The 17,598-nt window shown below is 39.2% G+C and overlaps 1 protein-coding gene across 5 annotated transcripts in view; it reads right to left on the minus strand.

Moving 5' to 3' along the window:
• LOC122713475 (spectrin beta chain) overlaps window positions 1-17,598 on the minus strand; it is a 28,268-nt gene that overhangs the window by 8,762 nt on the left and 1,908 nt on the right. For all 5 annotated transcript variants that reach the window (XM_043933965.1, XM_043933962.1, XM_043933964.1 and 2 more), the window contains exons 2-6: window positions 7,091-7,279; window positions 579-6,485; window positions 406-497; window positions 231-335; window positions 14-156 (exon numbers count right to left, since the gene is read on the minus strand). In XM_043933965.1, coding sequence (XP_043789900.1) covers window positions 14-156; window positions 231-335; window positions 406-497; window positions 579-6,485; window positions 7,091-7,226 — 6,383 coding nt within the window. In that variant the 5' untranslated portion in view covers window positions 7,227-7,279. The remainder of the gene's footprint in view (window positions 1-13; window positions 157-230; window positions 336-405; window positions 498-578; window positions 6,486-7,090; window positions 7,280-17,598) is intronic.

A 17,598-nucleotide genomic window follows, 5' to 3' on the forward strand; every position in this document is an offset into this window, starting at 1 on the left:
GGTTAAAAAGTACCTCTCGCTAGGTGGTTCATCTGGACTAGTTACAGGTGTTGCTTTAGCTAATCGGGCTGCCTCGGCAGCTGCGGCCTCCTCTTTCTTGCGTCTTTCCTCCTCTTCTCGTTCTTGTTCCCTCCTCTTCATTTCCTTCAACTCGAACTGCAACATACACAAATTTTCATCGAATACGATGATTTTACGAATAAATACTTGCAAGAGGAAAAAACGCTGACCGTAGTGAGTCGATGCAAGGCACTAAACCTTTCTTCCTGTGCGGCTGCCGACTTTTCGAACGCTTCGTGTTTCTTAATCAGATTCTCCACTTCATCGATCGTGTGCTATGATATAATTACATATTTAGTAATATTATTTAAACAATTATATCAAAAAATTATTCCAAACACTTACGCCAAGTTCTTGGCTCATAAGGTAGGGTTCTTGGGCGATCAACCACGCTTCAGCAACAGCCGCGTCTCTTGCAAATTGATACACCTCCAAAACTGTAATAACACGGAAACGATGATGTAATAACGAGGTTAACCTTTATCTATTTTCAATGAAATAAATATCAATGTATTTACTCAGTTGTAAATTCTCCCAGCGTTCCTCCCATCTGTGCAACAAGGCGTTCCTATGATCCGTTAGAGCTGCCAATTTCTCCTTGATCTGGCTGCTTGCATAATGATTTCTAGCCAACAAATCTTTTCCAAGATTGATACACGCCATCAAGTTATCCTCCCTGGCGTCTATCTCAGCTTTCAAACTCTGATGATTGTTCATAAGCAACTCCACTCCGGCAACATCTCGAGGCTTCTCCGAGGTGTTCATTTGACGGACCACGTCATCCATCCAAATCATAAGTGTTCTGACCATGTTGAAGAACCGGAACAAATCACCGGTATCCTCCAACTTGGTTCTCCTGGCATCGCACAACGACTGAAGGTTGTTCCAAGCAGCAACCACCTCTCCCTCGCGATTCGTTATCTCCCTAGCCTTATCCCCTGCGTAGCTTGCCTGCAACTTGGCAGACTCCTCTTGAATCTGAGTCACTTGGCTTTGCAACGTGGACAAATCCTGCATGAAATTAGCGTGTTTCCGTTGAAGGGCGGAAACGGAGCCGGCATCGCGGCCCAACTCGTCGGACATCGCGTTCTGCTTCTCCAATATTCTTCCAAGCACGTCTTTGCAATCGTGGAAGAACTTGTGCAACTCTCGGCTGGCTTGCAACATCTGCGTGCGTGTCTCGATCAATTCCAACAAATCCTGCCAGACCTCGTTCAAACCGTCCTTCCATTCCGCGATTGTGGCGGCGTCGGAGTGGCCGGTCGCTATCAGGGAATCCGCGATTCCGTTCACGGCGGCCACTCTTTCCGACCCTATCGCCTCCGTATCTCGAGCGAACTCTTTGAACCTTTCCCAAAGCAGGGTCACGTGATCGTAATCTTGGCCCAGTTCGTGGCTTCCAGCCACCAGTTCCCTTTCAGCGATCCATTGCTCCAGATCGTCCACCTCCCTGTTCAGCATGAATAATTGAAGAGCCTCGTCCAACTTTGCCCGGCGTTCACCGGCGAGATCCTTGAGGCCGGCGTACAGTTTGTCCACCTGAGATTGTTTAACGGCGATCTGATCGCCAAGCGGATGCTGGTCGTTAATGAGCTGCCTGGCAGTCTCTCCCAATTGGCGAATAGTCTCCGCGTAATCTTCCACCGCGTGCTCCAAAGACTCGTGCTTCTTCATCAGATTCTGGGCAGATATCTCGTCCTTGCCACGATCCTCGACCATCATGTACAATTCCTGCTCGCTCATCCACGATTCCGCCTCCGTAGCGTCGAAGAAGTATTGCTGGGCCTTCTCGTTTTGGAGAAGATGCTTGTTCCTGTCGTCCACGGCATGCTTCAACTCCTTCCATTTCTCGGTCAACTCGGATATCAACTTCTGGAACTCGGGGCTGTCCTCGTGGCCTTCGTCTATGAGTTTCTGCCCGTTGTTGCAAACCAGGTTGATCCTGGGCTCGTGATTATCTATCTCGGTGCGAAGAGATTGATTCTTCTTCTTCAGCATGTGCACGTTGAACAAGGAGTTCCCGTACTCGGTGCTGGTCGCCTGAGGCATCTTCTCGGCGATCCACAGCTTCTCGTCCTCCACGTCCCGCCTGAACTGGAACGCCTCCTTTTTCTTCTCCAACTGGCGTTGGCGGTCGATCAACGGAGCCTTCAACTGGGCGAACCTCTGGGCGACCTTCTCCTTCTTGCACTTGATCTCTTCCATCTTGTCCTCCGGAACCGTGCGCTGCAGATGTTCCGCCTGTTTGTCCAACTCGGTCACCTGCCTCGCCTTCACGGCCATCTGCGTCTCGATCATCTGTTGCTTCTGCATCAGGATGTTGACCGAAGCGAGGTCGGAGCCCGTATCCGTGCTCTCGATCTGTTTCTCCAACTCGTTCATCCACGAGTCGATATCGTCGCACGTCTGGTGAATAAGAACCTCCCGATTCGCGTCGAACAAGCGTTCCCCTTTGTCGTGGGTGGTCGTCTCGAGCTCCTCGAATTGGTCCGCCAACTCGGCCACCTTCGGCTTGATAATCTCGGCAAGGTCGGGCTTCTGTTGGATCAATTCTTCGGCGGCCTGTTGCAATTGCTGCAACCGGTCCTTGTTGCTGGCGATTTCGGCCTCGAAAGCCTGGTGCCTGGTCCACTTGCTGTGCACAGTCTTCGCGCTTCTGTACGTCTCGTCCTGGGCGGTGATGTGCTTCTCCTGAACCCATTCGCCCAACTCCTCGCAATCCTGCAAGAACATCTGCAATTGCAGCTGATCCTTCAGCTTCTCCATATAATGATTCGCCTTCTCTCGGTTTATCCGGCGCCGCTCGTTTATGCTCTCCGCCTTCTTCTTGACTTTGTCGGCCGCGAAGTGTCCCTCGTCGACAAGCCGTCCAGCGAACTGGACCACGGAATTGATCTTCTCGTCGTTCGCGTCCATCGTGGTCATGAACGCCTCGTGCCGCTTGATCATGTGCTCGGCCTGCTCGAAGTTGGCCGGCGTTTCGTCCTTGGCGAGAATGTGCTCTTGCTGGGACAAAAGCACCTCTGCCTGGCGAGCGTCGCGATCGAATATCTGCAAGTTGAGGGAATTGGACAGCAATATCTTCCGGTTCACCCACATCTGATGCAACTCCTCCCAGCCCATCTTCAGAGCGTTCAACCTCTCCCTTAGGAACATGTACTGGGTGTCGCCGTCGCCCGCCTCGCTCGTCAACCTCTCCCCGTACTCCATCATTTTCTGGTAATCGTCGGTATAATTGTCGATCTCCTCTTTGATGTTCTGGTGTTGGGTCAACAGTTTCTCCGCGTCGGCCAACGTCGTCGGCGTGTCCTCGCTGGCCACGTCCGTCTGAGTCTTGGTCAACCAGGCCTGGAAGTGGTCCAGGTCCCTGAGGAACCTGTGTAGGTCTCCAGCTTCCTCCAATTTCGCGTCCCGCTCCTTCAACATCTGAGTCAATTGCTCCCAGATCGTGTGTATCTGATCGATCCTTCCCTTGATCACCTCAGGATCCTCCAGGTTTTGTTGCTGGATATTCTGAGCCTCCATCTCCAACGCGTCCAGTTTCGCTTGAATCGCCGCCAAGTCGCGCTCCATCCCGCTCAATCTTCGCTGCAAGGTCATGACGCCGGTCAGGTCCATCTCCAAACTGTCCGTCTGTTGAAGGATACGCTTCTTGTCCTCGATCCACGACACCGTCTCCCGACACTCTATGTGGAACGTCTGCACACCGTGGGCGGAGTTCAACTCGTCCCGTTTGTTCTCAGCCTTCTCGCGTAGCTCGGCCCACTTCTGGTTGAGCTCGTTCTGCCGAGCCACGATTTGCTCCGAGTTGGGATGCTCGACGTGCAACAACTGCCTGGCCAGTTGATTGACCACGGCGACGCGCGACGCGTTCGCGTACATCTCCTTCTCGAACCCGTTGTACCTGTGCTTCATTATCTCCACGTCCTCGATGTCCTTGGCAGGGACCATGGTCTCGAGCATGCGATTCTTCTCGCCTATCCACTGCTCAACGCCGTCAGACTCGCTGAACAACTTGTACAACGACAACGCGTCCAGTAATCTTTGTTTTCGAAGCTTGGCGAGCTCCATGAGCTCCTTGTACCTCGAGTCTATGGAGGCCAATCTCTCCAACACTTCCGGCGACTTGGCGTCCTGCTCGCCGAGGGACGACGCCTGTTGGTGAAGCTGGTCGATGGTGGCGGCGTAGTTCTTCAGCTCGTCCGTCACGTCCTTGTGCTTCTTCAGCAACGACTGAACGTTGGCCTCGTCCCTGCCCACGTCCTCGGACGAGACGAGGCGCAACGTGTCCAGCATCCAAATGTCGATGTCGTCGGCGTCGGCGAACAATTGGTGGTAGTCCACGGCCTCCTCCAAACGCTTCCTCCTGAAAGCCGCCAGGTCCAACAGGTGATTCCACATTCCAAGGATCTCGTGGAGCCTTTCCTGAATCCTGTCGGAGCCGAAGTGTTTCTGGCGGACCAGCTCGTCCCCGACCGCGGCAACGGACATCAGTTGGGGCTCGTGGGACTGGATCTCGTTCTCCAGTGCCTTGTGCTTCGACAGCAGAAGGTTTATGGTGGTCAAGTCGTGGCCAATGTCCCCGGTCGAAACGATCTGCTCCTTCTCCTTTATCCAATTCTCCTCGTCTGCCATGTCCCAGTAGAATTGCCACAACTTTCGAGACTCCTCCAACCTTGCCCTGCGCTCCACCGCCAATCGTACCAACTCGGCGTAAGCGTCCTCGAGTTGTTGCACCCGCTCGACTATGATGGCCGGGTCGCAAGGCCTGTAACCCTCTCCGTGGTCCAAGAATCTCTGGCTCTGTTGCACGACCGCCTTCACCCTCTCCCCCAACACGTTGATATCGGCCTCGACCAGGGAATGCTTCTGCAACAGATCCTCCACGCCCATCAAGTGTTTCCCGTAATCGTCGGTCAGTAGACGCATCTTTATCTCCTCCATGCTGTCGAGGATGTACAACATCTCTTGGAAGTTTTGCTGAAGTTGGAGGGACAGCTCCAGTCTCATCCTCCTCGCGCGAAGGAGCTCCAACAGATAATTCCACAGTCTGAGAACGTTGTCCTTGCGAGCGTTGATACGTTCGATGTCGTGGTAGTTCTCGGCCTCCAATTCCTGGGAGACGGCCATCACGGCTTGAACGCGCTCCTCGTAAGCGAAGATGTCCGTTTCGATGGCCTCGTGCTTCTTCGCCGCTGCCTCGACGGCGGCCAAGTCGAAACCGAAATTATCCTGGGAGACCAAGCGTTGATTCTCGGACAGCCAGGTCTCCCTCATGCTCGCCTTCCGATTGAACCTCGCCGCCAATTGCTCCAACTTCTCCTGCCGGATCAATTCCTCGCGCAGCGCCAACTCGCGCTCGTGCTCCGCCTTCTCCAGCCTCTCCCACGCTTTGTTGATGTCCGAGATCATCTTTCCCTCCTTGGGTGTGTACGGTTTCTGATTGTTCGCCCGCATTTTAGACTGGAGGGTGAACAACAACACCTCGAGGTTCCCCTTCTCGACGAACTTGGGGGGTTTCTCCACTGTGCGATAGTTGGAGAATTGGGAGAGCTGGGACTGGACACCCACCAAGGAATTGGCAAATCGGCGATCCCCCAACGCCTCTATAGTGCCCTCGATCCAACGCAACAGATCACTGGTCAGACTCTCGTACTCGTGTATCATACGATCGTTCTCCATTGCAATGCCGACCACTTTGCCTATCCTTTTACCTTGCACCGTCTCCTGTTTCATCTTGGAGAAGTAATGATAATACGTGACCACGTAAGTGATGATCGATTTTTCGTCCGGGTGATCGACGAAGATATCTTCGGCGTCCAAAAGTTTGGTGAGCCCGAGCTTGTCCTCGGCAACGTTGAACGCGTTGTTTAAATTGTATATGGCGTTGGATTTCGACAGTTTCTCGAATTGGATCAGATCCGGCCGGTGTTTGTGGATTATCGCGTTGAACGCCAATCCATCGCGCCAGGACGTGGTGAAATTCCTTACGTTCACGTTATGGTAGCCAGCGGTCTTCATCTGGCACCAGAGAAGCAACGCGTCCTTGGCCGATTTCGTTTCTTGATTATCCGTCTCCTCGATCGTGATATCCTGTATCTGGAATCGCAAGATAATGGTCCAAATGAGGCCGAGGGATAATCGTGGATTTCCGTCCACTATGTCGTGGGATCCCATGTTTTCCAAATGGACGCGTTGCTCGCGGAGGAATTGCAACGCTTTGTCCACGTTTTCCAAACAGTGGATCCGCATTTTCCCTTTTGTAGGTCGTGGCAACCGTTCTCCGGAAAGGATCTCGAGAAGCTTGATGAGCATTTTCCCGTCCCGCAGATCGACGTACAAATCGCCGATTCGGCAAGAGCATCGAACCAAGTGGGAGTTGACCCATTTTTGGAAAGTCTTTTTTTGTACCAATTCACGTTCACCTGAAACGATATCGAACCAACATATTCAAAACGTGTGATTATCAAAAAAAAAAAAAAAAAAAAAAAAAGAGATATTATCCTATTTTGATCCGATATCTTTGTTTTTTTCAACAAATCGAACTTTATCACTTTATTCGTTTTCGAGCAAGTAAACTACTCGAGCTATCTCCTTCTTCGATCGATATCTTCAATACTTTGATCTTTTTTCATTACAATTTTTTACAATACCCGTGATTAGTAATTTACTTCGGGTTATATTCTTCGAAAAATTTTCTACGATGAATGTAAACTGAATGTATGAATTTGTCAAACAAAAAATTTCTATATCGATATCTGTATCAATAATTAACTTGACTACTCGTCAATAATCGCATATCGTATATATAAATCTACTTATATATATATAAAACAAAAAAGTATATATATACTTTTATATATATATCCTTGAGCAGCTGTGTCAGAACGCCTGAGAATTATCGAGCGCAAAAAATTTTATTTTCCTAATTACGACGCGTGCACGTGGTAGAAAATGGCAAATTCGTCCTTGAACGGGCCAGCCTCTCGAAAGGATAAAAATAAAGAGAAGACAGAAATGGGGAGCGTACCAGCTAAAGCTTTGATCCGTGAACGTTCGAAAAGTCTCGAACTCGAGTTTCCCCCGTCGTATTCGTACTCATCGACAATCTCTTGTTGTAGCGTGGGGTCCCAACCCCCGCGCACCACCGAGATGTCGGTCGTCATTTTGTCAATCGGACCAACAACTCACTTCTATCTTACCCTTCGAAAGGGTGCTCCTGAAACAGAAACAATTGAAACATTGATGGTATCAATTGGTAACACGACTGAATCAATTTTTATTATATACACTTTTTTAAATATACGTCGAATCTCGCTTCAGAATTCGCGGATAATACGTTCCATATACACACTTTCCATCACGATCCCACTTTTCTTCAACTATATAGAGGACTGGATTGTTATTTTTAAAAATTCTCTATAGATCGACGTATTTTTCTTACTTCCCTTTAATAGTAAAAATATCTGATCCACTCTCTACCTTATCATGTTTTCACGAGATATCTAACAACAATCCAGTCAAATTGATTCAATTATATTTATTCCACGTGTATCTTCTTTTCCGGTTATAAGTAAATAATAATTTTTTAAATTTACTGATCAATATACTTGTTTGTTTTTTTTTATATTTTTCTCATTTCCATTTAATAGTAAAAATTTCACCCTACTAATTAACCAGACTAATAATCGTCTACATTATCATATCTACGTAACAATAATCCGAATAAATGATTTCCTAATTTTCTTTTTCTTATTCCCCTTCAATAAATAAAAATTTCCACGTTTATATTACTATATCCAATCGATAACGAGATACCTACGTAACAATAGCCCAGCCAAATTGTTTCAATTACGGATTATATTTATCTGTGTATCTTCTTTTTTAATTATAAATAATTATTTTTAAAATTATCTGATCAATATACTTATGTTTTTTTTACGGTTTTCTTACTCCCCTTTAATAGTAAAAATTTCACCTGATTCACAATCGTCTACATTACCATATTGCATAACCATATAGCAATAATTCAAATAATTTTCCATCCAATTCTAATTTTCTTTCTTTTATTCTCCTTTAATAAATAAAAATTTCCATGCTTATATTATTATATCGTGTCCATTCGATGACGAGATACCTACGTAACAATAGTCCAGCCAAATTGTTTCAATTATGGATCACGGTATGAGGAAGGAACGATTTAAGGATACGAGAGAAGAACCGGGACGAACGGTATATTCATCCGTTTGTAGCCATGGCGTATGCGACGCCATTGGCGCATATTTCGCACGTGTGACATCATTCGCATGATGTAATCGCACGAATCCCACACACGTTCTCATTACGTATACGTAAAGCAACGAGTTGTTCACGATATAGGTCTGAGAATAAACGTGCACTTGACAATAAGCTGGTAACGTTTCTTTCCTCAAAATCCTCTCTCCTCGCGATCGTTAAAATATATCTGACGTAACGATCGAAGATAAGACTTTTTATTAGCCTTACTTAATATGATATATCGTGCAGTATATCTGATAAATATAATATCAAACTTTCAAGAGATATCGATAAAAACACCTCTTGCATTTTTTTTTCATTCAATTTAATATACGATAACCACGTGAGGTGAAATAACACGATTAAATGGAGCGTGTGATAAATTATCGTTTGTCTGGAGAATCAAAGAATTAAAACCATGTAACATTTACTATATAAAAATAATATTATTTATACGATTATTTATACGATTAAATCGAGCGTGATAAATTATCGTTTGTCTGGAGAATTAAAGAATTAAAGAATGTAACATTTATTATATAAAAATAACGTAATATTATTTATCTAGATATTTTTAATTTTTCGAAACTTGTACGAATTGTTAAATATTTTTAAACGCATAATTTTTGGAGAGAAGAAGGTATGCTCTGTGCTCTTAAAATAAATTCGCATTGAAATCGAAGCTCGATTTTGATAAACAATGGATGAAATGGTGTTAATACAGAAGATCTAAACCAACATCTTTAATCTTTTTTAGTTGTATGATGTCCAAGCAAACTGGACGGTCTAAACGACTAGCAAACAGTTCCTAAACCAATAATCTCTCTCTCCTCAAACTGTATCTGTCCGATTTTAGCGCATATTCAACAATTTTGTGAAATCTTCTAACAATCATACGAGCCTTAAAGTTTCTTCACTTTTTACCTCATTTCAATAACCTTCTCATATTAAAAATCTTGCTTAGCTAATATTTGTATAATATATATAATAACTAATATATATATAATAATATTTGTCAAAAGTATTTACTTAAAATATTCCACTATATATTTGCAATCCAAAGTATCAAAAAAAAAAAAAAAACGAGGTAACAATCGAAACGAAATTACTTGTAATACTATGTAATTGTAATTGTAAAAAAAAAAAAAAAGAAAAAGAAGAAGAAAAAAAACGAGCCGTATCAGAGATCGTGGCAAAAGAATAAAGAAATTTTTCAACTCGACTCCGGTAAGAAAAAGAATCTGAACTGAATTCTTATCATCACGCTTCGTTTGCGCTCAATACTCTCGATTATGCAATTCCAATCGGCGATATCCTATAAAAGTCAATTTGCTCGATCGAGGCGATGAAATCATGTGCACGATTATGTTTTATTCATTTCTTTAATATACTGATATTTCTACTCCGTTGTAAATAGTAAGCAACGGGGTTTTAATGCGTCTTATCATCTTACATCTATCTAAAAATCGCCAAAGATATCCAAGATATTCGATCGCCGTGTTTTTCTTCTTTGCGAATTTTTTATCTTAAATTCAATTCAAAAAAAAAATTAAACGAAAAGATGAAAAGCTTTCTCGCGTGCGTAAAAAATTGAAACGAGAAAATGAAGAATCGAATGGAGAGAGGGAGAAGGGAAGAGAGAGAGAGAGAGAGAGAGAGAGAGAGAGAGAGAGAGAGAGAGAGAGAGAGATTCGTTTTTCTGCTTCTTTCATTTCCATTCATCGTTTTCTTTCACCATGCTATTTCTATTACACGATAGATATACGATTACGTTTAATTGGTTCACCGCTAGTTCTACGCGAAATATATGCGCGGTTACGCTGTTGCACAATCTTTATTTACTGTTCCGGGAATAACTTCTGTAGTGTATTATTCTGAACGTATCTCGAATTAGTCACGCGTTCGTGGCATCGAAGAATTGCACTTTCGTACGCCTTCGCGAAATTAATCTTCCACATTTTTCAACACGTTCATCGATTCACAAATTCACGTTGGCAAGGTAGAATACTTTTTTTAAAAAATAAATCTCTCTATATATATATATATNNAGAGAGAGAGAGAGAGAGAGAGAGAGAGAGAGAGAGAGAGAGAGAGAGAGAGAGAGAAAGTTTTACGATCAAATAAATTTTGCCAATAACGCGCTTATTTCTAATATTAGACCCAAATATTGATCCATCGTGCTTTTGGAAAGCACTTATCGAAAAAAATATCATTTTTTTCAAGTACTTTCCAATACGAAAACTCGTTTGCAATTGGTTGTTCTGTTCTCGGTCCAAAATCCTTCAACGTTCATCTCGGTCTGAGCAAGTGCACACGGCTAATATATCGCGCGGACAGTCGTGCAAAAACTCAAGGAAAACCACAGTAAGTGGATACGGGCATCGTTATTTCACGGCGACATTTCGCTGTGGAAGCGGTGACATTGCCAGTTTCAGCCAAGAAAGAGAGAACACCTAGGACGACATCGATACCCTTTAACGAAAAAAAATTCCGTTTCTATGTACTGTTTCTATGTAAATAACCATAAAGAAGAAGAAGAAGAAGAAGAAGAAAAAGAAGATAACTGCTTTCTTCTCCTTTCGTTGCTCAACCTTTTGATTTCTGAGCGAGCGAGACTGGGATCGTGGATGCCTCGGGATATATCTGTAGAACGCACTTTCGAATTTCAACAAACCGTCTACGCCAACGGTGCGTTCATCAACTAATCTTATACCCTCCTTTTCGCGAGTAAATACACACTTTCCTCGAATCGATAGTAGGATGAAACGAAGCTACGAATACTACGTTCATATTTCCCTGTTGTGTAGAAGAAAACTTTGCCCTTCGTTATCCATTTATCCAAACGCATTAAATATTGAGTCATTTCTCAAATCTAAGATACGCTTATGATAAACTTATCGATTTTCCCGACAATTTATTATTCGCGTGAAGATAAGCGGCAATTAAAATTTTTCGAGTCACTCGGTATATGGTCCGTTCTGGAAGGGGAAAAAAATCGAGATTCTCGATCGACCCGATTTACAAAACTCGGTCTGAATGGATCGAAGGCCGAGAGAGGCAACGTAAGAATGAATGGCATACTCCAAGTGTCTGTCAGACACTTATGGTAAATTAAGAACAATTACGGGAGGCACGGTTTAATGAGCATTGCCAGAAAGCAGGGGAAGAGAAACCGTTTCGACTACACGGGTAGAGGCAAGGGTATAAAGATTAATTTTGCCTCGAGAGCCGACCGAGAGTGGGCGGAGTGAAATGAATCACAAAAGTGAATGACACGGTGAGGAAGGTTAACCTTTTGCTCGTTCTATTCTAATTCGCGAGAATTGATTCGTGGCGAAAGATACCAGGATTCGTGCGTTTCTTCCTTCTGTCGATGACAAAAAAACGTTTCAAAACATTGAAATTCGACCTCTTCAAAGGTCGAATTTTTATACGGAACGTTTGAGTATTTGAAGTACGAAGAACGGACAATTCATTCGCGAAGAAAAGATCCGAGTTTAAACTGGGAGGAGACTGTGGAACCGCTGTCCTAGTTAGTTGCGCGAAAACAGTTAGAAGAGACAGAAACGAAACGCAAAACAGTGAAGCTCTTTGTCCTTTGACGCGAGAAAGCAAAGCCTTCTACACTGTGAATTCTTCAGAATTCCGCAATGTTTCGTGGTCTTCGCGCATATCGATTTGCGAGTAGACACCAACAAACACTACTAGTCTCTCTAAACCTTAAAAATTTTCTTCAATATCTTAATTTCTCATTTCTTTAGAATTTCACCTTTTTCCGTTTTTCGATTGTCGATCCCTGATCCTCAACTCCTTTGGAATTATCCTTTGGAATTTGTTCGTTCCTTAATTTGTAACGCGTGTCCAATAAAATTATTCGAAAAAATATTTTAGGTTAAAGTTCCATCAATCTTGTAAAAATTATTTCGTCGAATACACGTACACGTAAATGTAAATATTATTACGCAGCTCTTTCCCTTAAGCGTAAATTATATCGCCAAGAATTTTCCTTCCTTTTCCTTTCTTCGAAAAGAGCTCGCTTGAGCTTCGCCTTCACCTTGACTCGAAGAAAAAAAGCTTCGTGACCTTTCTCTCTTCGGTCAAAGCTGCTCTCACATTCGTTTGTAAGTTCATTGCCTAGACGAAATGGGTGATTAGTAACACGGTTATTATAATCGAATCGAAGAAAAGAACGAATTCATCAAAGAACACTATAAACCCAGTATTATATATATTATATACATATATTTATATATAGAATTAATCCATCGTTTGATCGACTTTCCGTGTATATTAAAACCCCACTCGAGGCGGGTGATTGTATATCCACCAGATGTACGTGTACCTATACGTATACACCATTCGATGTGCACAAAAGAGTGCACGATATACCGACTCGACACCGAAGGTAAGATGAACTCGTCACGAACACAGCGTCAGGCTATTGATTTTCCACCGGAGTCACCGTGGCGCCAATGTTCACGATATAGGTATATTATATTATACCCTGTGTTCCGATTGTAACCTATCCTCTTTTGTCAATATTCATAGATACAAAGTTGACAAAAATAATTAAACCATCCCACTATTTAGTGTCCCTATCTTTCAATTTATCTTCAAATCATTGGAATATAGTGATAAATCGATCATCGAAAATAGATTTTAAGTATGATTCTTTTTTTTACCGATATTTAATTTCACGTAATATTTTTATCGCACTTTTACTTAGAAATATATACCCATAATTGAATATCGTTATGATTATATATTTAAATTTAATAATATAATATTATAAATTTAATAATATAATATAATAAATTTAATAGTTTAATAATATAATAATATATTTAAATTTAAATTTAATAGTTTCTCTCATGTGTCGTGTTTGTTGATTTAAATTTCTTATTAATTTAGAGAAACAGAAAAAAGTTTGTAAAGATCCCGGAAGACAAAAATATTGATGCGATTGCTATCTGGAACATGTGTATATTTTTCCAATCAATCAATGAGAGAATGTAAATACTGATAAATGAAAGAGAATAATTATTCTCGAGAATGGATGTCAATCGAAAAAAAAAAGGTAGAACAAATAAATAAAGAGAAGAAAGAAAACGAAAAATAATATTATTGTATTCGTATTGATCGTTTTTTGGAGTGCCAGTATGTATAGTTAATATATACATATCTTCTCTGAACTTGCGTACAACAATCCCAAAGGGGTATTACTTGACAAGTACTCTTATAATGTACTCGTGGCTAGAGTACTGTGAACGTACTTTCTTGACAAAAAAAAAAAAAAGAGAAAGCCTCGTGATCATTTTGAATCATATTAAGTTGGAATAATACTGGGAAAAACAACGATGAAATATTCGCAACGGAAATAGAATAGAAAATGTATTTAATTTTATAATGAAGGCGTAAATTAAACTTCGAAAGAATAATTAATTAAACGTAACTCGTTTCCACAAGGTATCTAACTAAGATGTAAAGAAAGACAATGGACGACGAAAATCGAGGTAGGCATAGAATGACCTGATTTTCAGCATCTCTGGCTCCAGAAGAGAAGGCCATCCACAATGTGACTTTATTCGACCCGGAGGAGGGATCCATTGACTAATGGGGTTAAGAGGAAGACTAGGCTATGCATCGACTCGAAAATCGTGTAAATAGGATAGGGAAGAGTCGTGCAATATCGTGCAATAACTTTTCTTATTACTTTGTAAACATGTTGAAAAGGGAAAATATGAGAAAATATATTTTGAAATTCGAGGCGAAAACAATATCACGATCCTATTTTCATTATTCTTCGATGAATATTGATTTATGGAATATCAATGAAAATTGAATTAAATTAAATATTCTCAATGTTATTATGTCTAAATCAATGTCGATGTCTAATGATTTGAATATCGCGTGAAAGATCGCGCTAGTTTATTTATAGTTATAAATACACAGATTTTGTATTTAAGATAATACTTTTGAAGCAACAAAAATTGTGAAAAATTGCTTAAAAAGAAAATTTATTCGTTGAAGATTGATAATTCTTGAGAAAAATTTACTTTTCTTAATGACGTGACATTATCTTATATATTAAATGATCCATTACTTAAAGTATCGTTAAACTATAATTTTTCGATAACTTTTTCTTAAGTAAAACTTAAATAAAGCTTCAAACGTCAAAATTTCAAAAGAATCATCATTTCTAAAAAATATAATGCAATTCTGGAAATATCTTCGTAAATGGTATATATGTATATAATGTTCTCGCTCTTATTAAGAAATCGTTAGCATAAAACCCATGGAATGACTGTATTTATCGATCTCGTGTTTGCACGAATACGGTGCGGATTGAATCTGCTTTTCTGAATCCCCGCAAGTTTGCAGGTTTTTGACCTTTCGATGCTACACTCCGAGTCATCCTCAATAAATAGAAAAGCACGCCGGGTGCCAAAGAATTTCAAATCCGAGTAAACCAATAATCTGATCCGCCAGGAAATATCACATACAAACTTCAAGTTATTCGTTGTTTAATCGACACAGATTCTTAACTCTTCCTTGTATTCATTTGCTAGTTTTTTCGATTGTTTTTAGTTGGTACAACACACATATAGTTTAGAATCTACGTAATATTCTATTATAATGCGTTGTCACGGTTATTTTAGTTTTCATTCATTGAAACGACTAACTATTACACGCAATTTCGAAACGTTCGTTTCGTAAAAATTCAAAGAAACAAACAGCTGCAAATAATTGTTCTATAATTAGTAATAATACAATAATACGTTTTTTTTTTTTTTTCGTTGGAATAACAATTATTTTAACGAATAAAATACATCTTTCTTTTTTTTATCGCCGCAAAAACACGACAAAACTTTTCTGATTACGTGATAATTCAAATAATTTCGATTCATCGATTGTCGTCATAAGATTAAATAAAAAATCAATCTAACCTAACCTAACAATCAATATTTCATTTACAATTATAATCTTCAATCGGATTTACATTTCCTTTAAATTCCATTTGTTAACATTGAAATTAATGAAAAGGAATTCCGATGATTTAACGATTATCTCCAAACACTTGCACAATCGAATATCTTGATTTTCATTTTTTAAAATATTTACTTTAATACGTTTGAGCAAATTCGACAAAAATAAATTGGAAAGTTTTTCTCATATATCGTAAAAATATAATTAAATAAACGTTTAATCTATTCTAATAATGCACAAATAATAAAACTTCACTTCTCTCCGATATTTTGAAATACTGAATAGGAAATTTCAAGTAAAGGGTAGAGCTTTATAGTGTATATTTCGGGACGATAAGTATATGGAACACGAAGGCCGAAAAAAAAGCGTCGATTAAGGTTACAGAAGCTGGTGCATAGAACATAGCTAGTCGGCCGTTGTACACGAAATACGTCACGTCCGCATTTACGTTAATCTGTTGTCGGCCGACTTGGATACCTCCGTCATTTACTTGAACGTGTTACAACGCATCGTTTACCACTTAAATCACCGACCAAAAATTTCTATATCTGATTCGGTAATATATCTTATTCGAATAGATATAACTAGAGAAAAGTGAAATCCATAGAATTATTTGGACTATTGTATGTATATCAAATAATAAATGATATAAAAATATACTTATGATCTATCTTACTATATATCTATCTTTCTTTTCTTTTTTAAGAAAGTTGTAAATTGAATATAATTCTTAGAATAAAATTGATTGATATTGAACGTCAAAGTAATTCAAAGATTGAAAATTTTGTGGGATTACAGTGATTCTATTTCCAAATTTTCCAATACACATTTTTTGAATTTTATTTTATCATACGATAAATAAAAAATTATTTGATAAAATACTTGATAAAATTTTAAATATATCTGTCAAGTATTCGTTTTATTGATACGAAACTAGAAAATATCTTTTTCGATTATTTTCAAAACGGATATCTTCACTTAATTCAGTCCCTGCAAAATGAAAAGTTTTCTCGTTTATAAATACGCTATCTGTGATTCATCGTCCCGACAGTGCAACTTTGAATTGAAAAAGCGTCTCATAGAATAAGAAAGCAATATTTCCTCTTATAAGACATAGACGCCATTTTATATTCGTTTCAATTAACAAATTTGACGTCGGTCAATTAATCGATCACGCGATATAAGCTTCAAAGTAACTGGTTAGTAACTTAAGAACTCTCAAGAACTAGTTTCTTTAGTGATAAAAAAAAAAAGCAAAAGTTTTAACAATGATGAATAATAATGAAATAAATAGCTAAAAATAATTAAATTATATAATTTTTTAATATATTTTAGTAATGTTATATAGAATTATATGCTTTATATATAATATAATAAATCAAACAAAAAGAAAATGTTATATATGTTACAGGACTTAAAATGTAATACATGTTTCATTCATAATCTTTTACTTTTCACACAATTATATTTCTCTATGAGAAAATGATAATGATATAATTAAAAAAAAATTAAAAATATAATTATAATAAAAATAATAATAATATTTATACATAATATTTATATAAAATACAATGTATTAAAAAAAAAATTGAAAAATTGATAATTAGCACGATTCAATATCCCTATAATATATTATAGGGGTGTATTTATTACATGTTATGCTGCAATATCGTTTCCTCATGGCGCATAATATATACATATAAATATGGATACGTTAATTAGAGCAGAAATATTAAAAATGTTCTGCGAGTATTTTTAAAAGAAAGTAATGTAATCTATCTTTTTCAAGAATTTGACAATGCAATAAATATTTAATTACGGCATATATAAATAAATATATTTATATTCATAAATAAAGTTATATTTGTATTTACATAATGAAACATAAGAATCAAAGAAAATATTAAATCTTTGCATAATTTATAAATATACGAATATTTAACAATTTCTTGAACAAAATAAATTTCTGTAATAAATGTCTCCGAAATCATTTCAAAAAATTACAGGATTAAGTTTCCAACAATCATGGAAACTATATCAAAAATAATAAATATCAAAAACAAAAAAAAAATATATATTTAATACGATAATATCTTCATTGATATAAAATATATATATATATATAAAACAAATTAAACTTTTGATATATTTAATTTTTACATTGATTTGTATAGTGATTTCTAAAAATGATATGTAATTTATGCTTTTTCCTAATATAAAATTTTTTTATATTATATTTTTGTAATATAAATATAACAATTTTTCTATAATAAG

The sequence above is a fragment of the Apis laboriosa genome, unplaced genomic scaffold, assembly GCF_014066325.1.
Source record: "Apis laboriosa isolate Shangri-la unplaced genomic scaffold, ASM1406632v1 scaffold23_cov150, whole genome shotgun sequence".
NCBI classification, from domain to species: domain Eukaryota; kingdom Metazoa; phylum Arthropoda; class Insecta; order Hymenoptera; family Apidae; genus Apis; species Apis laboriosa.